The 23,741-nt window shown below is 49.4% G+C and overlaps 1 protein-coding gene and 1 non-coding gene across 2 annotated transcripts in view; both read right to left on the bottom strand.

Annotated features, from left to right (window-relative positions):
* Positions 1-3,735: 3,735 nt before the first annotated feature.
* Positions 3,736-23,741, bottom strand: part of MAP2K3 (mitogen-activated protein kinase kinase 3) — a 31,060-nt gene continuing 11,054 nt past the window's right edge. The window contains exons 2-12 of the mRNA XM_049776929.1: positions 20,111-20,177; positions 19,787-19,835; positions 18,321-18,434; positions 17,823-17,942; positions 16,465-16,581; positions 14,729-14,780; positions 13,440-13,567; positions 12,954-13,031; positions 6,831-6,970; positions 4,822-4,867; positions 3,736-4,290 (exon numbers count right to left, since the gene is read on the bottom strand). Of these exons, the coding sequence (XP_049632886.1) occupies positions 4,207-4,290; positions 4,822-4,867; positions 6,831-6,970; positions 12,954-13,031; positions 13,440-13,567; positions 14,729-14,780; positions 16,465-16,581; positions 17,823-17,942; positions 18,321-18,434; positions 19,787-19,835; positions 20,111-20,177 (995 nt within the window). The 3' untranslated portion in view covers positions 3,736-4,206. The remainder of the gene's footprint in view (positions 4,291-4,821; positions 4,868-6,830; positions 6,971-12,953; positions 13,032-13,439; positions 13,568-14,728; positions 14,781-16,464; positions 16,582-17,822; positions 17,943-18,320; positions 18,435-19,786; positions 19,836-20,110; positions 20,178-23,741) is intronic.
* Positions 15,934-16,119, bottom strand: LOC126014918 (U2 spliceosomal RNA). The gene has a single exon (XR_007497866.1). It is a non-coding gene; the product is annotated as a U2 spliceosomal RNA (small nuclear RNA).

Raw genomic sequence — 23,741 nt, 5'->3', positions numbered from 1 at the left:
CAGGGCCACATAAGGGATTTCGCTTACTGAATATTCACAATAAAAAATCGCATTAGTGGGGCCGGGCGGTGGCGCTAAAGGTAAGGTGCCTGCTTTGCCTGCGCTAGCATTGGACGGACCGCGGTTCGATCCCCCGGTGTCCCATATGGTCCCCCAAGCCAGGAGCGACTTCTGAGCGCATAGCCAGGAGTAACCCCTGAGAGTTACCGGGTGTGGCCCAAAAAAACCAAAAAACCAACAAAAAAAAAATCGCATTAGTAAGAAAAAAAATCGCATTAAACATTTGCATACCCCGAACAGAACTGCTCGGGTATACGAATGTTTAATGCGATTTTTTTCTTACTACTGTGATTTTTATTGTGATTATTCGGTAATATTTGAAGGCCGGCCACGGGCCACAAACTGTTGTAAGGAGGGTCGAAAATGGCCCACAGGGCCGAGAGTTTGAGAACCCTGGTCTAGACAGAGATAAGCTAATGCAGAAACTGAAGCAAATCTGGGGATGATGTTGGGTTTTATGTTGTTGTATATTGTGTTTTGCTTGTTCCTGGTGGTGCTCAGGGGACCATATGGGATGCTGGGGATCAAACCCATGTTATGTATAGGCAAGTACCCTATCCAGTCCTATCACTCCAGCTCCTTAGACCTGGTATTTGAATGCCTTATGACTAAAGCATGTGTGTAGAGGGAGGGGTATGGCTGAGGGCGGCCAGAGTGGGCTCATGGGAAGTACAGGACAGAGAGGAAACCAGATCAAAAGCTGCTCCAGGCTGTGTTTAGAGGGTCTTCTTGTGGATGTGATCAGGGGACTATGAGGTGGCAGGAATGGAACCTGAGCCGTTTTGCATGCATGCAAAACCTATGCCCCAGCCCTTTGTGCTCTCTCTTCTACCCTGAACTGAGAGGAAGGCTGCCTGTCCTGGTCTCCAAAACAGGACTCGGACAGATGCTTTATTCCAGGAAGGAATGCTGCACCTTGAATGCTGCCAGATGCTGAGCCCTTGCAGCTGTCATTGCAGACAGGCCATGAGCCTCCACCAGCTGCTTGTCAGTTCAGAGAATCATTATCCTTGGTTCTGGGCTGGACACTGCCTGACCTTGCTGTCTGGAAGGAAATGCTTTCACCTCACCATAGGGCAAGGTCTGGTCCCTGTGTCTGCAGCTCAGAGGACCAGGCAGAGGCGGCCCTGCCTCCAGTGGGCAAGTGGGGCCTCCAGAAGGCAAGCAGGGCCTTCACTGAGGTCACAGGGTGTATATCTTCCGTGCCTGGAGACTGATCATGTACTTGGTTTTCTTGAGGTGGGACTTTTTTTGAGGGGGGCTACACTTAGCAATGCTCAGGGCTTATGCCTGGTTCTATTAAGGATCATTCTTGATAGGGCTCAGGGGACCATATGGAATGTAGACACCTTCAGTTCAGGGCAAGGGCCCCACCTGCTATGCTAACTCTCCAGCCCCACTCTCATACCCTTTGTCAAAGCTGCAGGGTCCCCTAAAAGGGATCTGAGTCTGAAACAAAGGGCGATTGCATGGTTGAGGAGAGGGCTCTGGAAACTCGAAAGTATTTCCTAATCCGGCCAATGCTTGGCAAATGATAAACTGTTTGGTAAACTGTAAAGTCATTTATAATCCTGGAGAGGGTTTTGCAAACTAAATTACTTTGTGTAATTTTACACTTTGCAATTACTAAACACTTTGTAAACTGTGTTTGGTAAATGATGCAGCTTCGTAAAACTGCAAAGTGCTTTGACTTTAGAGCTTTGTACACTGTAGTGATTGCCGGCTGTAGACCCGTGATCATCGGGGAATGAGTCATGCCTCCACAGCCCAGCAAACCAACATCGACCCCCGAGCTCTCCGTGGCGAAGAATTTGCGTGGACAGGTTGAGAAGCAAATCCAGAGGGTTCCCGCCCCACTGAGCTCTCGAGCGGGGCTTGGGGAAAGGGCGTGTAGGGCGAGGAGACTAGGCGTGGCTCGGGAACAAGTAATCAGTCTGTGCTCTGCTGCCTCCTGGTGGAAGCAAAAATTACGGGGGCCGCATCCTATGGCCTCGCATCTGGCACTGGAAAGGCCAAGGCTGGACAATCGCAGGCTGATCCGTGCAAGCAAGCACATTTTGTGCACACCCCCGTATGAGGTTTCGGTATTCGTTCACTGACCCGTGCTTTCTTTCGTGTACTTGTTCCTTCGTGTGTTCGTTGGAGACTGGCCATGTACTCCTGCTCTAGGTGTGGATGGAGCGGTGGCATGTTACATTTGTCTGAATAGCAAACACACCCCTTCCCGGCCACCTTGGCGAGGGGTGCCCCAAAGAGGGGATACGGGAGAGCAGGGATGGGTGGTGGCGCATCCCAGGTAGAGGACACCGTCAACCCAGGAACCTAGAGGTAAGACCAGGCCTCCTGCTAAGGGTAAAGGTATGGGTTAAAGAATGTCTATGCATTCCTAAGGCCTGAGAGCAGGGAAAAACTGGGTAGCAAAGGCCTATGCCCCAGAGTTCGAGTTTCTGAGAATAAGCTGGACCACGGAGTGGAAGGGTGGTTGAGGAATAGGCCCACCTCCTTCTGGAACCCTGCCCAGGTATCCAGGGGGTGTGGGTAAGAAGCACTGCTGAGACCTGAAAATGAAGGATCTGCCTCCCTATGTTGGATCCTCTAGTCTAGCCCATGCATGGCTCAAGACTTCCACCGGTTTCAGTTCCCTGGGCTACACTGGCAGGAGCCACTGAGTCCCAATCGGCCATCATGCTGGGAGTGTAAACGGGATAAAGGGAGATGGGAACTCGTGGGGCTACTGAATCCAGTAGGAACAATGAAGCTTCCTTCCACCTTCCACTTCAGTGTGGTACTACGCCACTCTGCTTGGGTTCAGGCCTGGCAGGTCAAAGGGCCTGGGACCTGGAAACAAGATTGCCTCACGTTACATCCGACTACCTCAGAGAAGCACCCCTTTTCTTCACCCCACCCCAGTCTAACAAGTGTGTGGCTCTAGGCAAGTGGCCAGCTCCTCCCTAGTGACCCAGGAAACGCACCAAGGTCCAGTGAGGTGAGGTGTCCAGGTTAGGGATAGTCCCCGGCACTGATCATGGCTATATGTGCCTAGCTATCACCAAACTCCAGTGATAGTGGGACAGGTGACTAGACCTGCATGTTGCTCTGCCCTGCCATGGTCCCTGGGGATACATGGGCTCCCCTAGGTGGACAGGGCTATCAAGGGCGGGCCTGAACACATCCTCCTAGGGGCCACTGATCATCTCCAGGGGGAAGCAGGGATTGTCGCCATGACAGAGTTTCACACCACCGTTCATCCCACTGTTTTTGCTTTTAAATTAAACCAATAACTGGGCATTAGCCCCAATCTATCAGGGAGAGGACCCAGAGAAGGTATCCATTCTTCAAAAAAATATATATTTTTTCCTTTGTTAAAAACACCAAAAGCAAAACCATAGTCCCTACAGAGCCGGTCCCCGAGGACTATGAGCTGGGCAGCTCCCTAGCACCTCTCTGAGCAGAGACCTGGGCTCAGACCCGGATACTCCAGCCTGAGCAAAAGTAGGTTTCAGCCAACTGGTCCTCTAAGGGGTGACAGAAAGTGATCGGCTCCAAACCATGCAAGAAAAGCCACCAAACCCATAAAAGCAAAAGAAAGAAAAAATCAAAAGGATAAATTAAAAGAGAGAGAAAGAGAGAGACAGAGAGAGAGAGAGAAGGGGGGGCAAGCTCTGTCATGGCCCCTTAGAAGCCCTGCAATATAGTGTGAAGGTCTGAGGTGGCTCCTGTGTCCTCCATGTAGGGATCTCCAGGGGATTCCCTTGGCTCATCCCTTCCCTGAAGCCCCTTCAATCCATTGCTGCGACAGGAGTGGCTGCCCGGGGCCAACGTATGCAAAGTTCATTCAGTTGATAGAAAAAAAATGTACAACTCAGGTGGCACCTAGGGCTGGCTGGAAGCAACAGCTGCCTTCTCTGCCAGGGCCAGTAGCATCTGCGGGGGCATCCAGGCTCTTCCAAGTCCAGGGAAGCGGAGGTTTGACACTCGGGTCCTTAGAGCAGCAGGGACAGAGGCACATGCGGACCTAGCTGGGTGAACACAGGCCCCTCATTCCTCCAGAATCCAAGGTGCTGGTAGCTTATGGATGTGGGCAAGCATTGCCTTGGCAGAAGGAGCCATGATGCCTGGAGGCAGTGTGAAGTCTTGGCCCCATATCTATGAGTCCTCTCCCAGGATCTCCTTCACAAAGGCAGCGATGTCTGTCTTCTTGGTTTTGTGCAAGGTAAAGAAAGGGTGTTCCTGCAGGAAAGAAGAAAGGATAGTTCCAGTGGGTGAGAAGAGATGGAAAGTACAGGTGTCTCCTTCCTCACCCCCACTCTAGTCTGAGTTCTCCCAAGCAACCCCTGCTCCTGCCTGGCAAACTCCTACTCAACCTTCTAGGATCTCTGTCCCAGGAAGTAATCCTTGTTAGAAACTTCCCTCCAGGGGCTTCCCTCTTGACCTTCTAGCCATACTCAATTAGAGTGTCCCCTCTAGACCCAAACCTTCTGTGTAAAGGGTCCTCTCTCTACCAATAGGAAAATCTTTATTAATCCTTCCAAGCCAGTTCAAAGGGTACCTGATAAATGTATCAGGAGGCATTTATCCCAGTGCCTCCAAATAAAATAATCCCCCTGATCTCCTGCTCTCTGTAACTTCTACTGCTGCCTCAGTGCCAGAGGAAGCCAACAGAGGCAGGTGTTAGTGAAGGAATAAACAAGTCCCTAAATGAATCAATGATGGAGCTCCAGAGAACACCCAACCACACTGGTATTCCCACTCCACACTCACCATCAGCTCTAGGTAGCTCATACGTTCTGCTGGGTTCTTCCTCAGGCTAGAAGAAAACAGGGGAAGGTTGGGGCCAGGCTGGTGTGGAAGACAGATTTCCCGCCTCTCTAGGTCAGCCAAGCCATGCTATGCCCACACCTGTCTGAACAGTAAGAGGACCACATGCTCCCAGGGCTCAGAAGAAGGGCAGAATTGTCACAGCAACTTTGTTTGTGCCTTGAAATCTTTACTTTGTTTCTAGAATGGTCTAGAATATACCCAACAATCCCAATATTAAACGAAACCCAAAAGCTAGTCAACCACCAAACACCTGATATCCTTAAGTGGCAGCATAAACGCCCTATCATAGACCTTAGGAGGGGAAAGGCCCCAATTAAGGAAGAGGTTAAGATGATCAATAGCTCTTTAGAGGCTAGGCTCACTCCTCTTCAACCTCTCTTGGTTTTTAATAAAAGCAGGGGCCGAGAGATAGCATGGAGGTAAGGTGTTTGCCTTGCATGTAGAAGGACGGTGGTTCGAATCCCGGCATCCCATGTGGGCCCCCGAGCCTGCCAGGAATGATTTCTGAGCATAGAGCCAGAAGAAAACCACTGCCAGGTGTGATCCAAAAATCAAAAAATAAAATAAAAGCTATCAATTCTCCTCTGAGTATCTCTTTGTCTACAACACACAGCTATTGATAAGTTGTATTCTCACTGCCATTTGATAATGGTTTATGTTGTTTTTTGTTTGGGGGCCACACCCAGTGACACTCAGGGGTTACTCCTGACTATGCGCTCAGACATCACTCCTGGCTTGGGGGACCATATGTGATACCAGGGATCGAACCCAGGTCCGTCCTGGATTTGGCCACGTGCAAGGCAAAAGTCCTAATGCTGTGCTATCACTCCGGCCCCTGATTTCATTTTTTGTTTTGTTTTGTTTTTCGGCCACACCCGGTGATGTTCAGGGGTTACTCCTGGCTATGTGCTCAGAAATGCTCCTGGCTTGGGGATCATATGGGATGCCAGGGGATCAAACCATGGTCTGTCTAGGCTAGTGCACAAGGCAGACACTTTATCGCTTGTGCCTCCGCTCCAGCCCCCTGATTTTCATTTTTTTTTATTTTTTGGGGTTTTTTTTTTCTCTTTCATTTTTTAACTCTCATTTGTAATCCAAGGGTCAATGAAACAAACTTACTTTTACTTCCCATTTAACTTTCTCCCTTTTAGATACTAAAAATTTTTTTCAAAGTAATGATGGTCAGAGAACATGATCTGCTGTTCTTTTTTCTTTTCCTCTATTTCTTTTGCAACCTCAAACATGATGAATTTTTATAAGGTTCCTATGGACAATCTTTAATTTAGTAGAGTTCTAAATATAAGAAAAGCTAATCTGTTTCTTTTGTTTTGTTTTGTTTTTGGGTCACACTTGGCAACGCTGAGGGGTTACTCCTGGCTCCATGCTCAGAAATCGCTCCTGGCAGACTCAGGGGACAATATGAAATGCCGGGATTCAAACCAATGACCTTTGCATGAAAGGCAAATGCTTTACCTCCATGCTCTCTCTCAGGCCCCTAATCTATTTCTTTTTTTGGGGGGTCACACTCGTTTGATGCTCAGGGGTTACTCCTGGCTAAGCACTCAGAAATTGCCCCTGGCTTGAGGGGGACCATATGGGATGACGGGGGATCGAAATGCAGTCCTTCCTTGGCTAGCACTTGCAAGGCAGACACCTTACCTCTAGCACCACCTCTCCGGCCCCCTAATCTGTTTCTTATACTACTCAAATTCTCCACATGCTTCTGATTTTCTTTTCAGTCTAACTGATCTGTTGGTTTCTAAAACTAGAATAAAATCTTCCCCAGGATTAGTCTATCCAATTTTCCACATGCTCACTTTTTGCCTTTTTTTTACATTGATGATAATGCTGTCTGGAGGCTCTCTCAGTTATGGGAAAGGGGACTGTACCAGGAAGGGGCTGGAATATGGAATATGGGTAGGGAAGGAGCTCCAGGGTTGAAGACTCACCACTGTGCAGTGAAGTCTACAAATTCAGGGGAGAAACGATCAGTGGGCAGCTGGGGAGATGGTTCTTCTACCACCTGCTTCAGCTGCTGAAACGGGGTTCCCCAGGACTCGTACGGAAACCGGAGAATGGCCATCTCAATCTGCAGAGCAACAAAGGCATTGGTCAGGGACACCTAGAAGCAGGACACTGGAGGAATCTTCCAGAACTTGGACTGCAAGAAGATCAAAAGGCTGACATCCAGGGCTGGAGAGATAGCATGAAGGTAAGGCGTTTGCCTCGCATGCAGAAAGTCAGTGGTTCGAATCCCGGCATCCCACTTGGTCTCCAGAGCCTGCAAGGAGCGATTTCTGAGCGTAGAGCCAGGAGTAACCCCTGAGCACTGCCAGGTGTGACCAAAAAAAAAAAAAAAAAAAAAAAGGCTGACATCCTACACTGATCAGGACCCCACCAGCTCTCAACTATGAAGGGTTTGACCAACAGTTTTCAAACCATCTGAATACATAAGATTTTATACCCAGGTCCCAGCTCATCTAGAAAATTTTGAGGAATGGGCATGCCAAGGCCACTTGCCCATATGCAGCCAGCAGCAGGAGTACCTTCCACGGAATCTCCTTTTTGCCCCTATATGTCTCTATCTTGTCTCACACACACCTGCTACCATGAGTGTAGGCACTGCTGCTGTCACAACAGACACAAAAATGAAATGGTTCCCAGTTGCCTTTCTCTCCCCAGCCTCATGGAAGACTGAGGCCCTGAACTCATAGGACAGGCTAGGCCTGCTAAGTCACACTACCACGTTTCCCCCAAAGTAAAACATCATCTGAAAATAAGACCTACTTGCAGGTTTCCTTCTGAATGAAATATAAGGCATCCCCCCTGAAAATAAAGTCCCCTAGGCTCTATCTCAAAATGAAAATTAATTTACTGTATACTGATTGCTAGGGCCACCCCGACTAGCATCTAGAAACCAGTGACGTTATGTGGAGTCCTGACACCATACAGTATATAGGTAATAAATTTCCTTTATTTTCATTTAACAATAAATATGTAGTGTATTCTTCGAGAGAAAATAAGACCCCTGAAAATAAGACCTAGCCCATTTTGGGGAGCAAAAATTAATGTAAGACACTATCTTATTTTCAGAGAAACAGGGTAGAAACTAGAATCTGCTGTCCTTCCTCTTCCCAACAACCTGGACCATCGACCCACCAGCATCCTGAGCAGCCTGATGCCATTGGTCTTCCTCTGCAAGATTTCCTAGTTCCTAAAGAGTCTACTACTGGGGACTAGTCTCTCTAGGGGACCAAACACTCCCTTGTGGGTGACACAATGACTGCCTGACATGGGCACCAGAGCTCAGCACCTTATATCCCTGACCCCTGCCTTGCTGGCAGTTGGTGGGAAGTCATTTGTGGAAATGACTGGCAAGTAGACGATCAACTCTGAGTTCCAATTTTGACTGCCAAGATGAAAACAAAAACAAAAAAAAAAAAAAAACAGAACAAAACAATGAATTAGGTCAGCCCAGGCCATTGCCTGGAATAGCTGAGCCCATCCTGACAGGCCATAATTACCGTAATGAACGGAAGAGACCTCAGCTCAAACAAATGCTCCAAGCTGGCAACCAGTGCATGAGCAGATACTAATTATTGTGCTCGAAAGGGCCTTCCCATTAGGCTAAAGGCCCTTTTCCAACCAAGATAACAACACATGCCACAGATGGAAGAGTAACACAATTCGATGGGTGGGTGGCATCTGGTAGGGTTTTCATAGGGCAAATTGAAAAAGCTTTTTTCCTAGAATGTTCCTGATTGTAGCATGCAGAGGCAAGATCCTGCATGGGATCCAAAGAAGGGCCCAGCAGGCTGTTACCACAGATAATGAGGAAAATAAAGTGCCCAAACCCTTGACCTAGGAATCTCTTTTCTGGCCATTTTTCTCTACCCAGCCCCAAAAAGTCCTGGGGCTGGAGTGATAGCACCGTGGCAGGGCATTTGCCTTGTAAGCGGCCAACCCAGGATGGACCCAGGTTTGATCCCCAGCATTTCATATAGTGCCCCCAAGCCTGCCAGGAGTGATTTTTGAATGCAGAGTCAGGAGTAATCTCTGAGCACCGCCAGGTGTGGCCCCAAAACCAAAATAAATAAATAAATTCAAAATATAAACTTCCGAACACAGAGATGCAGCGAGGATTGTCATGTCATGTGGGACTATGATAAACATCCAGCACCATGGGACCAGCCTCACAACAGGGTTAAATGACATCCAGAGCTAGGATCCCTGCGACATCCCAAACAAGTAATCATGAGATCTGTGCAGTATTGTGTACATCACAGCTCTGGGCTACCTGTACCCTTCACACCCGAGGGCTGCAGTTAGGGATCTGCTGAGAGGAAAATGGGTTCAGGATGACCTTGAGGGTGCCCACAACAGGACACCAGGCCCACTCCTCTGAGACTGCCAGAGAGTTGCAATGAGAAGGAAAAAAATTTTGTGTGTTTTTGGAAGGAAGGAAGGAAGGAAGGAAGGGAGGGAGGGAGGGAGGGAGGGAGGGAGGGAGGGAGGGAGGGAGAGAGGGAGGGAGGGAGGGAGGAAGGGAGGGAAAGAAAAATAAAAATAAAATTAATGTCTCTCAAATAACAAAAATTCAGAAACAAGTGACTATCCCAATGAGGGCTGTTTGGTAGATGGGGCAGGTAGTTGTGGGGAATTTGGAGGAAACTCCCTGCTGGGATTTCTAATGATCCAGAGAGATATGAATGATGTGATGCCAAGTAAAAAAGGCAAAATAAAAACGAAATGTTTTGCTACAGGCAAAACATTTGGCAGGAATGTTGACAGTTGACAATGAGAAGAGGGGGGATGTGTCTTTGAGAGAATAAATAAGGTGGTTTTCCTTTTTAACCTTTCTCTGTTTATGTTGTTTCTGTTTCTTTTGTGGCTTTTGAGGACTGACCCTCTATCACCCAATGGCCAGCAAAGTGCCCCTGTCAACACCATGTGCCCCTCAGGAGATCTTCCCTTGGATCTAGGCTGGCCTGTGTAGGCTTTGAGCAACACAAGGAGGAAGAAGTGGTCCTGTGGCAGTTTCAGATCTAACACTTAAGAATCTTTCTCTGGGCAAGAGCAATAGCACAGTGTGTAGGGCAATTGTCTTACATGTGGCTGACCCAGGTTCAATCCACAATATCCCATATTCCCATATGGTCCCCTGAGCTAGCCAGAAGTGATTTCTTTATTTTATTTTGTTTTGGGGCCACACCTGGCAGCGCTCAAGGGTTACTCCTGGCAGGCTCAAAGAATCATATGGGATACCAGGAATCAAACCCAGGTCTGTCCCAGGTTGGCACTATGCAAGGCAAACGCTGTACTCCTATTGCTCCGAAAGTGATTTCTGAGTAGAGCCAGGAGTAACCCTGAGCACCAGTGGATGTGGCCAAAAAACAAAAATCAACAAGAGCCCTTCTCTGGGCATATCAACCACTCTGAAAGACTTGACCCAGTCAAGTCATGACTCCAGTTGTATCTCAGCCAGATCCCAATCGTCACAAGTCTGTGACGCCAACCCTGACCCAATCAGTGCCAGGGAGGGCAGAAGAATCACCCTGTTGAATTCAGTCCAAACCCAAACATGAACAATCTATTACTGCTGGTTCTGGACAGTTGTCAAGGCATTTGGTAACTGACTTTGTGTGTGCTTAGCACACACTTGTCCAAATTCCACCAGAGATTTCAGAAAGTCATCATGTTGTGGTGAGACCCCATAATGACAATGAGTAGTAACAAGTACAAGGAGGGATGGACAGAGAGAAGAATGTATATATGAGATGTGGCCATAAATGGCCTTGTTATAACCCAAGACTGAGAGTTTTTAAAGCATAATTAATTGAAGGGCCAGAGCAATAGTACAGTGGATATGGCACTTGCCTTGCATATGGCTGTCTGAGTTCAAGCCCTAGCACCATGTATGGGCCCAAGCCCTACCAGGAGTAATGTCTGAGCACAGGGACAGAAGAAAATCCCATGACACAAAACCAAAATAAAACAAAATTTAAGAATAAATTTTTTAAAACTAATTTAGGGGCCGGGCGGTGGCGCTGGAGGTAAGGTGCCTGCCTTGCCTGTGCTAGCCTAGGACGGACCGCGGTTCGATCCCCCGGCGTCCCATATGGTCCCCCAAGAAGCCAGGAGCAATTTCTGAGCTCATAGCCAGGAGTAACCCCTGAGCGTCACAGGGTGTGGCCCAAAAACCAAAAAAAAAAAAAAACTAATTTAATTCAGATTGGCAAGCTCTTATGTGCAGCCAAAGTAATCACCTTTCGTCTAAATGACCTTCTTGAAAAAGAAAAAAAAAATCTAGCTGAACAAAACAATGACAAGTCAATCACATTAAGGACAACTGAAAAGGGCTGGAGAGATAACACAACAGTAGGGGATTTGCCTTGCAAGCTGCCGACCTTGGACAGACACAGGTTCGATTCTCGTCATCCCATATGGTACCCTGAGCCTAATAGGAACGATTTCTGAGTACAGAGCCAGTGTGACCAAAAACAAACAAACAAACAAACAAAGGACAACTGAGGGGGGCTGGAGAGATAGCACAGCAGTAGGGCATTTGCCTTGCAAGCAGCCGATACAGGATGGATGGTGGTTCAAATCCCGGCATTCCACCTGGTCGTCTGTGCTGCCAGAACCAATTTCTGAGTACAGAGCCAGGAGTAACCCTGAGTGCGGCTGGGTGTGACCCAAAATAAGCCCCCCTCCCAAAAAAAGGACAACTGAAGGGACTATTCAACAACACATCTCTGAGAAAATAATTCTAATCCTTTCCCAGTCACTATGTACAGACACAGCCCATAAAGTTATAGGCACACAAAGATGAGGCTCATGACAATAGGACCAATAAAGCAAAGCATGATAACACTGACCAAGTTTCCTCCCAGCTCATCAGACCTGGTTCCCAGGCATGCAAGTCTCCTCCCAGAGCCTCTGCTCAGAACCCTGCAACCGGGGCCAGAGCGGAGGCACTAGAGGAAAGGTGTCTGTCTGCCTTGCAAGTGCTAGCCTAGGATGGACTTCAGTTTGATCCCCCAGCATTCCATATGGTTCCCCAAGCCAGGAGCAATTTCTGGGTACATAGCCAGGAGTAACCCCTGAGCATCAACAGGTGTAGCCAAAAAAAAAAAAAAAAAAGAAAAAAGAAAAACAGAACCCTGCAACCTACAGCCCATGTCAGATCTGCATTGCTGGCCACAAAGGATCAGTCACCCTACCTTGTCTGACTCTTGTCCATGCTCCTTCCCACCACATGTCCACTGACAGGTAACCTGGACCTACCCCTAACAGCAAAACACCAGAGAGGCTGGGGCCAGGGTGCTCCTGTCACCACAGAGCCTCAGAAATAGACCCAGCCCCTCACTCCTCAGCAGTGCCTTCAGATCACAACAGCTAAACTGATCACCTGTGAGGACCAGGGACAGCTTCTGGCACTGGCTGAAGATCACAACCCAGAGGCTCCCTGTCCCTTCCCACCTCATAAGGCCCATACAACTTGTGCTTTGTTTCAGAAGACTAAACCTGCGCCACTTCCTGAGGGAGACTCTCAACTGTGAGGGATGGGGAAGGGACAATGCTGGAAAGATCTAGAAAAAAATAGGAGGTACATGGTACCAGTCCTACTCCAGGCCTCTCAGCCTGTGGCTCAGCAGTAAGGGCCACTGCAACACACCACAGTCAAGGAAGCCCACCAGGACCCCCACAGTAAAGACATGGATGTGTATATGTGTGTGTGTGTGTGTGTGTGTGTTTGTGTGTGTTGTCCTGTATGTGTTTTAGAGACATGGACCGGGTGTGTGTGTGTGTGTGTATGTGTGTGTGTGTGTGTGTGTGTGTGTTAGGGAGATGTGTGTGTGAGTGTGTGTGTGTGTGTGTGTGTGTGTGTGTGTTGTGTGTGTGTGTGTTAGGGAGATGTCCTAACATAGATAAGGCCACAGCTCCCCCTGAAGGAGACAATGTCACTTACAGACATTCCTTTCAATATACTGTCATTGGTCAGGGCACTGGTCCTTTTTTTCAGGCCCCCAACCCCATCAGCAAAGAGAGCCCCCATAGCCAGACAGTACCATAGTGATGCCGAGGCTCCAGACATCAGACTTGACATTGTAGCCCTTCTGATTCAGCTCCGGGTTGATTCTCTCAGGCTGGAATAGGAACAAGAAGGTATGAACAGCCCAGGTCTAGTCTCAACCCCTTCCCAAAGAGAAGGACCAGGGCTCATCCTGGTCCTCCCCAAAGCACAGACAAGGAACTGAGGCCTGTATAGGCCATAGGTAAGTGCTGAACCTTGCCTGAACTAAACCCACCAGGCAGACCTGGCTCCCACCTTCCAGACACAAAGCATGACCTAGAACCTGCAGAGACCCCATGAATTGCCTCCAGAGGTATTTTTTTGAAACTTATCTTCCAAATGCTCCCTTTGATAAAGAGTTACTAGCAGAGGGATAATGAGGTTCACCCTTCCCCCCTTCATAGCAAAACACGAAGAATCTGCCCTGAAAGACAGAGGACCCAGCCACACTAAGGTTATTAAGGCATAAGGAGATTCTTACAGCCATGTAGGGCTTGCAGCCTGCATCCATCGTCTTGGCCACTGAATCCACCAAGTAGCCGCTAATACCAAAGTCGCACATCTTCACGTGGCCTTCCTTATTGATGAGAACATTGGATGGCTTCACGTCTGCAAGGGATATAGACCTTTCTCAGCTTCCAGCCACTAAGCAGTTGGAGACCCACAGATTCCTTCATACCCTTCACCCAGGGGTGGGGGACAAGAACAAATGCTGACAGGCCCAGGGGAGGCACCCAGCTCAAACTAGCACAGCAGGAGTGAGGCCACTAACCTTTTGGGGAGGAGGGTTGGGAATTGAGGCCCCACTATTGGCCTCCTCACACACCATCAAAAGTCAAGAGAAGCATATGCAATGACATGGATGTGGAGCCAAGATGTGTGGCCTCCAAGTCCTACAGAACCTCTCATTTCTAAGCCCTCTCAGGTGGACTGATGAATAAACACCTATAACCCAACAAAACCCACAGAAAGGCAAGAAAGAGTGGGTGGTATATGGGTGTCCATATACTCTCTGGGCTTGCCCTACCACAGGAATCCATCCTAGAGCAGAGTTAGGAGATGAGGACTACAGCATGTATGTGATACCATCAGTCTGTGGGCCTGTACGGGTATGTGGGGACAGACAGAAACACACCCAAGGACCCAAGAGATTCAGGCCCAAATGCAGGGCTGGGATTCTCAGAACAGACCAAGAGAACTTACTCAAATTAACTCCTAAAGCAATAAGACTAAAAAAGGGGCCACTGGGTACAGAAAAGAAAAAGCCTAAGAAGCTTGGCCTAGGCATCACTAGCATATTCTGCTGAGGAAAGGTGATCTTGAGGACACATATATGCCACAAGGCCATTCCCATGATGCTAGAGAAGCAGGAAAACAAATCATCTACTGCAGGGACTCAAATAAGGGTCCCTCAGGGCTAGGGGCATGGGGGCAGGGGCTGACCACAAAGGGAATTTTCTTAGGTCTCTGGGGTCATATCACACAGTATAAACTGCTCAGATCATCCAAATTGTCTCAACATCCCATGACATGACACACCTAAGAAAGGCAGCCAGTCAGAAACACTAATCACTGCAGTCCTCAGTGCCCTGGCTCTGAGGAGAGCAAACCCAGTGATCAGTAATGGGCTGGGGCAACTGAGATAAGGGGCCCAAAGATGTGCAAAATGGCTGACTGGGAAGCAGTTCAAACTCCACAGGAACAGTGAGTATGAGGAGGGAAGCCCTGCCTGTATTAGGGTCACCTGTCACCCCCCCAGACATAACTGACCTCTGTGGATCACGGACAGCTTGCTGTGCAGGTGCTCCAGGGCCCTGACTATCTGCAGTGAAAATGGAAGGAAGAGTGACATGAGAGATAAGACAATGCAACCGCTGCACCTGGCCCAGGACCCTCTCCCACCCATTCCCCAGATCACCCCAATGCCAGGCTGGCACCTAAACCCTAAATCTCACTCCACGGGCCTTGCAGTTGGATCTGCATTCACCCTGGAACCCTTGCAGAATCCGATACTTGTGATCTGCCTCCAGACCACCCCAGATGCACCCTGCCAGGCTAGAGGTAAAACACAGCCTCTACCAGCTCCCTGTTGCCTTTCCTCTCCAGAAGTAGAGTCCAGTGCCTGCAGGTTGGCATCAGTGCCCTCCAGAAGACACTGTAGAGTCTGGCCAGCCAGCACAATCAAGACTGCTGCCCACAAAAAGGTGAAACTGACACCAGTGGTTTCTTTTTCCTTTTTGGAGGGGGGTTGGAGCACACGTGGTGTGTTCAGGGCTTACTTCTGGCTCTGTACTAAGGGATCACTCCTGGTGGGGACTATATGGGGTGCGAGATCAAACCCAGGTTGGGCACATGTGAGGCAAATGCCTTATTCTCTATACTGTCACTCTGGCCCAATATTACTGCTTTCAATGTTTCACACCTACAGACCAGCCTGAAAACTTCTCAGGTTCAGTCCAGAGAGCCAGCAGAATCAAGGACTTCATTTTTCTTTGCGGGGTGGGGAGTTTGGGCTACACTCAGTGGCACTCAAGGGTTACTCCTGGCTCTGCACTCAGAAATCACTCCTGGCAGGTTCAGGGGACCATATGGGATGCCGGGGATTGAACCTGGGTTGGCCACGTGCAAGGAAAATGCCCTACCTCCTGGGCTATCACTCTAGTCTCCAAAGATCAAGGACTTTATCAGAGTTTCTATACTATTTTAGTACATTCATCCTGAAAAAGCTAACATTTTTTTGCTTTGCTTTGCTTTGCTTTGGTTTTTGGGCCACACCTGGTGGCACTCAGGGGTTATTCCTGGCTCTGTGCTCAGAAATTGCTCCTGGCAGGCTCGGAGAACCATATGGGATTCTAGGGATTGAACCTGAGTCCATCCCAGGTCGGCCATGTGCAAGGTAAATGCTGTACCACTGTGCTATCACTTCGGCCCCATGGCTAACATTTTTGAATTCTAATTTTTTTTTCAACGCTCTGAGGGGGTGCACAGTTCCCAGGGGTACTTCAATACCAGGTTGATGCATGGAGCAGATGGAGCAAGCTCTTCTGACTCCAGCTCCAAAAATCCATTGAATATATTGTCCTCAGTTAGAGGACATATCAGATATTAAACTGATAAGAACAGATACTACATTTGATCTTCGCCAAAAGCCAAGAAGCTATTTTGAATTCTAATCTTATCCCCAATTTAGCTGGTCCCTCTAGCAGCTGGCTACCTACCTAAGGGCTGCTATAGACACTAAAGCTATGTTTAGAACAGGAACTACATCGAAGGTTTAGGATCCCACAGTCCTGCCAAGTCAGTTTGGCCAGATTCAGAACATTCCTGGATCTCCTCAAGCAAGAAGGTGTGGGTCTATGCCTGGACAACAAGGTGTAGGGTGGGATATGGTTCTCCAGTTGTGCTCGGATACTGGCAGCAGGCCAGGCCTAGTGCCCTCTGGCATAGGGCTGAGGCATCAGATATGTGCCTAGAACCCCCAGCCCCTCCAGATCAAGGCCACTTACAGACACAGCAATCTCCCCCAGGATGTCTTCGGGAATCGTCATGTTCTTCTCCAGCACTTTCCGGTAGAACTTGTCGAGGGATGTGTCCATGAGCTCCATGCAAATCCACACATCTCCCTACAGGGGTCAGCTGAGATTAGATGTGCCAAGAAACCCAACCCAGATGTCTATCTCCCCACACCCCTTCTCCCACAGCTGGATCTCCCATGAGGATTTTCTGAGCTCCTAGCTCCCTGCACTCTCTCTCTCTCTCTCTCTCTCTCTCTCTCTCTCTCTCTCTCTCTCTCTCTCTCTCTCTCTCTCTCTCTCTCTCTCTCAGCCCTGTCTCTGTCTACCTGCCTCTCCACCTCCAGGCTTGTACTGCACTCCATGCATGTCTGAGTAGATACCTCACCCAGATCTGGCATCATCAGCTCAGCAATATGGGGGAGTGGAAGTGGGGAAAGCCCTGCATATCCTGCCCCAATTCCTATAGGCCCATACACATTTTTGGATTCAAATCTTATCCTCAATTTAGCTGGTCCCTCTAGCGGCTGTTCTACCTAGGACAACCTTCTCCTGACACCCATTCCCCCAGGAAATTTTTGTGTTGCCTTTATGACTCTGGAAAACTGGGTGCAGCATTCCCTGGGGGTCGCTGCAGGCCTCTGAGCAGGCATTAAGCAAGGCCTGTGTGTCTGTCAGCCCAACAGCACAGGGACAGACTGTTCCCAGCATAGAGGGGCAGCTTAGACAAGCAGACCAGGGATGTGAAGGCACTAATACCACACACCACCGCCACCACTTAATCCCAGGTCTGCTCACCCCAGCTAGCCCCAGGTCCTGTTAAGTGTTCAGGGGCTAAGTCTGGACAGAGGAAAACAATCCAGTTTCCCTCCTAAATTCCAGCAATGCAGTCATCCCAGCAAACCTAGCGCATCCACTCCACAGCAGCCTTTCCTTTCTCCTAGCTGCATAGGAACTTCTCCCCTCAGATCCCAATACCACACTCGCAGCCTTCACTCCAAACATCCTATCCTCTTGCCTCTGGTCTGCCCAGTGAATTTAGCTGGTACCTCCCACAGCTCCCTGCTCAAAGCGCCCCCTGCTGGCCATGTCAAATGCAGCAGCAAGCACACAGGTAGAACCTTTGGCACTCTCACTTCCATGCCAGGTTTTCCTTTTTATGACTTATGTGGCAAGGGGCAGAAAGGGAAACTGAGGAATGGTAAAGTACGGTCAGATGATCCTGCTTTAGGGACCAAGCTCTTAGGTGCCCCAGAAGTGCTGGCTGGTGGGTAGGCAAGTACTTCAGAAGGTGAGAACGGGTAGCCTGAACTCCCCACCCAACCCTAGCTCCCATGCTGTCCAAGTCCTACCTCTCGGAAGAGCGCCCCATAGAAGGTGACAGTGTAGAAGCAGTCCACAGTGCGCATGTTGACGTCCAAATCCATGAGCAACCGCTTCTGCTCTTGCGAGTTCACAGTGGCCCGGATCCGCTATAGGAGAGAGCTGTCACTCAAGGCAAAGTTTCATCCATTCCCACCCAGTCCCTCTCATCATGGGGAGGAAGAAGTGGGGAAGAACTACTTCACTAAATGCCCCCCCACACTTTCCACACTTTCCTTATTTTAGTGAACAAACAGAAAGCACTCCCCCCCCCAATTGAGCCTAAGGTCACTTCCATCCCCGAATTGTTCAATAGAAGGAGGGGGTCAAATTCACTTTGGGAAGTTCTGCACTGTAAAGACCCATCCATCAGATGCCAGGCACTGTGAGAGGGCAACCATGGACAGGCTCAGGCCGCACATTTCCTGCAGACCACCTCCAGGCATTCCCCAGCCCAATGCTCCCTGGCCAGCCAGGGCCCTGCTCACCTTCACAGCCATGATGGTGCCGCTCTGGGCGTGCCGCACCTTCTCTACCACCCCGTAAGCACCACGGCCCAGCTCCGAGAGGGTGACCAGGTCATCAGCCTCCACTTCAAAGTTCTTGGGAAACAGAAAAGAGAGGGGATAAGCAGTTGTAAAGTCAGACCAACTTTTACATCTCTCCCAGTAGAAACAGCACTGGGATGCTGAAAAAAACAGGACTGATAAGTCAGATCTGGGTTTAAATCCTACACCAACTACTTCCTTTCAGCTGTGTGACCTGGGGCTATGGTTCACCCTCTCTGGGCCATGTGGAACCCTTTCTTAAAGAATCACTAAGCCGGGCCGGAGAGATAGCACAGCTAGCCAATCCAGGACCAAAGGTGGTTGGTTTGAATCCCGGTGTCCCATATGGTCCCCCGTGCCTGCCAGAAGCTATTTCTGAGCAGACAGCCAGGAGTAACCCCTGAGCACCACGCTGGGTGTGGCCCAAAAACCAAAAAACCAAAAAAGAATCACTAAGCCACGGATGCCAGAGTGATGAACTATAGGTAGGGTGCTTGCCTTGCACACAATCAATCAGGGTTTGATATCCAGTATCCTGTACAGTCCCCTAAGTACCATCAGTAATGACTCTTAAGTACAAAATCAGGAGTAAGCCCTGAACACTCCTCTCCCAACTTCCCACTCCTGCCAAAAAGAAACCCCCCCCTTCAAAAAAAGGAAATAAAGTCCAGGACTGTCAATAACAACAAAGAGTGAGCTAAGAGGGCCTGCCAGCCCTGAGGGCTCCAGCTGAAAGGGGGGCTTTGGAGGTGTCACTGCTCTTCCACACCCTATTTGGGTGCTTCATGTGTTAAACATGACTGGTCAAACACCTATTGAGTGCAATTCCTTGTTTGAGGTCATGGGGCTCTAAGGGACATTACAATCAGTAGAAGGCTTGTGCTAGGGGCACCCCATTCCCTCTCCAGCTTTCTATCACAAGGCAGACCAAAAAAGGAAAATGCAGGTCCACTAAAAGGAATTCAGATGCTGAGAAAGGACAGGAAGGAGACAGAAGCCTCCAGATAGGAGCAAAAACAGGGACAAGGCTGTTAGTCAAGCAGAGGCCCCCAAAGTAGATCTCTATGCAGAAACCCTGAGCTTCTCATGGGGCTGACAGTTGGTCTCTGAGCAGGACTCCCAGTCACTGGTGCCCAAGCCACAAAAAGGTACATCTGCAGCCAAGGCTCGCATGTACTAACTAGTCCTGCAAGTTTGCTCCAGGTCTGGGCAAGGCCAGGTGCCTGTGGTCACAAACTGAGAGCTTTGCCACCAGAGGCCCTCAGATCACTGTCCCTGGACCAGCTGATGAGTCAGCCCAGGGAAGATGCATACACCAGCTTCCACACCACAGATTTTCACTGTGGCCCCCAGGGCTGATGCCACCAGTGTCACAGCAAACAGAGCAACTAGAAGACCTGGCCTACCTTATCTCCAATGGTGATGAATGTCCGGGAATCCAGGTTCCGGGGGGGCCTGCAGGGAGAAGGCAGACCTCATGAGTCTTCGAGGGAGCTGTACCCATACCCAAAGAAAGGGAGCAAGCTAACACAGAGGAAGTAGCTATAGGGAAGGGATATACCTCACTGCCTCAGCCAGAGCCTCTGCAGCACGAGGCCTTTGGGTTGCGCCACACACCCCACCCCAAAGGGGCTGGCCAGGGCCTACTGACCCTGCCTGCTCCCCTCCTTTGGATCCACTCCAGGGAACCTCTGCAGACTGGGCTAGAGGAGAAACTGAGGCAGACTCACGTGGGATTAGGTGCAGGTGGCTTAGACACGCAGGATATTCGTAAGTCCTTCTTTCTCTTGGCCTTTCCTAAAGGGAAGAGGAGATGAGGTTTCAGGTCCACATTTGGTCAACATCACCAAGGTTGCCACCTGGCATAACAGAGCTGGTACAGAAGCAACAGCACCCATCCTCTAGGGGCCTCTGGGCACAGGTGCTAAGAGTTAGAGTCATCTGCAACTAGCTGCAGATCATCACCCCACAGTCACCTGAGCAAGAGGGACCTCAAAGTGAAGCATGACTGTTCCACGGGAGCCCTACCCAAAAGGGCACAGAGCAGGCTGCTCTGAGCACCCACCTTGGAAACAGAGACAATCTAAGCAGCTGAGACTGCCACCAGGACCCTGTGTCTCCACCTGGTGCAGACAACCCAGCCCCTACAATTCCACAAAGAGTTGAATCACATACCACAGTCTAGAGCTACTCAGGAAGAACCTGTTCAGATGCAGTAAATGGAGGTCTCTCAGGTATCCTCTGATCTTTCTAATGGGAACTCTGGACCCTGAGACACAGGCATAGGCGAGAGATTAAGTGTGGTGCCCTAGGAGAAGGCCTGGACACAGCCATCCCTGAGCTCAGAGAATACAGCTCAGCAACACCTGGCTATGAGATTCCATCCTCCTTGCCCCTCTACTATGGCTCTGGCCTCCAGACCTTGTTCACCAAAAGGAAGTGTAGGGGAGACAGATCCTTGTGGGGTCCAGCCAGCACTATCTAGGGCCTCATGTCTATGGGTGGGAGGTGAGGCTCAGCACCATGAGGAGATCCAGACACAAGGGTAAGAGATGAGAAGTGTTAGTAGGGCCAGGCCCCAAGTTAGGTGGCTCCCAGCACTGGCTCTGGCTGGACCACGCACCTAGAGACCAGAGGGTGGTCTCTATCTCCTATTCTGTCAGGTACTTACCTATGCCACCTCTCCAGGGTCCTGTGGGATATCTCTGACCCTAGCAGGGCATTAGACAGGGGCTTCCCTCTCCACTGTCTCGGTAATTAGAAGGGGCTCTGCTTCTATAAGCCCCAACATCCGCCAGGCCTCAGTCAGCATGGTCACTTGCAGAGAGCAGCACAACCATTTAGAAGGAAGACAGGCCAGTTTGACTCTGGTTGCCCTGCACCTGAGCACCCAGATGATGGAGTTCAAGTTCCAGAGAAGGGAAGGAAGGCCTTGTCTGATTACCCTGCACACAGGGGTTTGAGCTGTGACCTAACCAGTGCCCTCCAAAACCACTCCTGCAGAAATGGCTGCTCATTCAAGAGTATCATCACTCAACCTCCCAGGCCCAGTCTGCTGCCTCCAAATTCAGTGTGTGGGGTTGCTCCCTATGGTGCTTGGAGTAGCATTTAGAGCAGGGCAGGATATGGCCCCAAAACAAAGTGTCAGCTCAGGCCTCAGAGCAGCAGCTTTCCCGCCAAAGTGTCCCCTAGACACTCAATAAGCTTTCCCCTCACTGACTGGGGAGATAGACTCCCTGTGCAGCTGCAGCACCATGCAGGTGTCCAGCTACTCAATCCCAGCCATGTTGCCTTGGAGATCCCACAGGGTTGGATCCAAGTGGGAATAGTGAAGGTCAAACCTGCTCTGCTTCCAGTCCATTGCACTATGGCCTCCCTGGGCTTCCTGGGGTTCAGAAATTCGTTCTGCATAGCAAAAGAATGCAGAAAGCTCAGGACTGTGGGTGGCCTGCTCAAAGGCCATGCATTGGGCAAGTAGCCTGTGCATAACCCTAAGGCCAGATAACTCTTGTTCCCTGGGGCTCGGGGTCTGCAGCTGTGAACTGGAGCAGGCAGAAAAGCAGATGGTCCACCCTGTGGAGTGAGGCCTTCTATGCACATCACACTGGCCTGCAGTAACAGCCCGGCCCATGAACAGCTGCCATGGTTCTTATCAGGGCTTTCTCAGAAGTGAAAAATCCACCCTGAATACTGAGAAGTACAGGGAACTTCTATTCCTGCCATAGTGCTTTCTGTGGTCAAACATTAAAGCATCTCAAGTTAAAAATTAACCTGAATTGGAGTGGTAGTACAGTGGGTAGGGTGCTTGCCTTGCATGCAGCTGGATTGGATTATATCCTCAGCACCCTGAGCACCTAAAGGAGTAACCCCTATCACATGGGTGTGGCACAAAAATTAAAATAAGGGGCCAGAGCCGTGGCATTAGTGGTAAGGCACCTGCCTTGTAAGCACTAACCTTGGACGAACTGCAGTTCGATCCCCCGGCATCCCACATGGTCCCCCAAGCCAGGGGCGATTTCTGAGTGCACAGCCAGGAGTTGCCCCTGAGTGTCACTGGGTGTGCCCCAAAAACCCAAAAGAAATTTTAATTTAAATAAATAAATAAATAGGGGCCGGAGAGATAGCATGGAGGTAAGGCGTTTGCCTTTCATGCAGGAGGTCATCGGTTTGAATCCCGGCATCCCATATGGTCCCCTGTGCCTGCCAGGAGCAATTTCTGAGCCTGGAGCCAGGAATAACCCCTGAGCACTGCCGGGTGTGACCCAAAAACCAAAAAAATAAATAAATAAATAAATAAATAAATAAAAAATAAATAAATAAATAAATAAATAAACCCTGCAAATCATAAAGGTAGGCATGGGAGTGAACATTGGCCCAGAGTGCAGAGGGATGGGAGATGGTTGTGGACACTTTAGTGGTAGGGTTGGAGAGTATCTTTATACATTAATACCAGATATTTGGTGCTAGAGAGATAGTACAGCAGTAGGGTATTTGCCTTGCAAGCAGCCGACCCAGGATGAACTTTGGTTTGATTCCTGGCATCCCATATGGTCCCCTGAGCCTGCCAGGAGCGATTTCTGAGAAACACAGCTAGGAGTAACCCCTGAGTGTTGCTAGGTGTGGCCTCCCCACAAAAATAAAACAAACAAAAACAAAAAAATAATAATATCAGACATTTGAACACTGTAAAAGTCCTATAACCTATACTATAATTTAAAAGTTTTTCTTATTATTATATTTAAATCACCATGAGATACAAAGATAAAAAGTTTCGATAGCTGAATATCGGTCATACATGTTCCAACACCATATCTTCACCAGTGTTCATTTCTTGTCATCTATTTCCCCAATTACCTTCCCTTTTTCTCACCCAGCATGGCCCTGTGGTAAATTCTCTTCTCTCTCTCTTTCTCTTTCTCTCTCCCATTCATCTTTTTTGTTTTTTGTTGTTGTTGTTGTTGTTGTTGTTGTTTTTGGTTTTTGGGCCACACCCGGCGTTGCTCAGGGGTTACTCCTGGCTGTCTGCTCAGAAATAGCTCCTGGTAGGCACGGGGGACCATATGGGACACCGGGATTCGAATCAACCACCTTTGGTCCTGGATCGGCTGCTTGCAAGGCAGTTATCTCTCCGGGCCCCCATTCATCCTTTTTTATGGTCTTTTGGGCCATACCCATTTGATGCTCAGGGGTTACTTCTGGCTAAGTGCTAAGAAATTGCCCCTCGCTTGGGGGGACCATATGGGACACCGGGGGATCGAACCTCGGTCCTTCCTTGGCTAGCGCTTGCAAGGCAGACACCTTACCTCTAGCGCTACTCACCAGCCCCTCATTCATCTTTTTATAACCTAAAAAAATACATAG

Source organism: Suncus etruscus, chromosome 7 (assembly GCF_024139225.1).
Source record: "Suncus etruscus isolate mSunEtr1 chromosome 7, mSunEtr1.pri.cur, whole genome shotgun sequence".
In the NCBI taxonomy this organism is placed as follows: Eukaryota; Metazoa; Chordata; class Mammalia; order Eulipotyphla; family Soricidae; genus Suncus; species Suncus etruscus.
The sequence above is the reverse complement of the archived record's forward strand: the minus strand, read 5'-3'. Positions and strand labels throughout refer to the sequence as shown.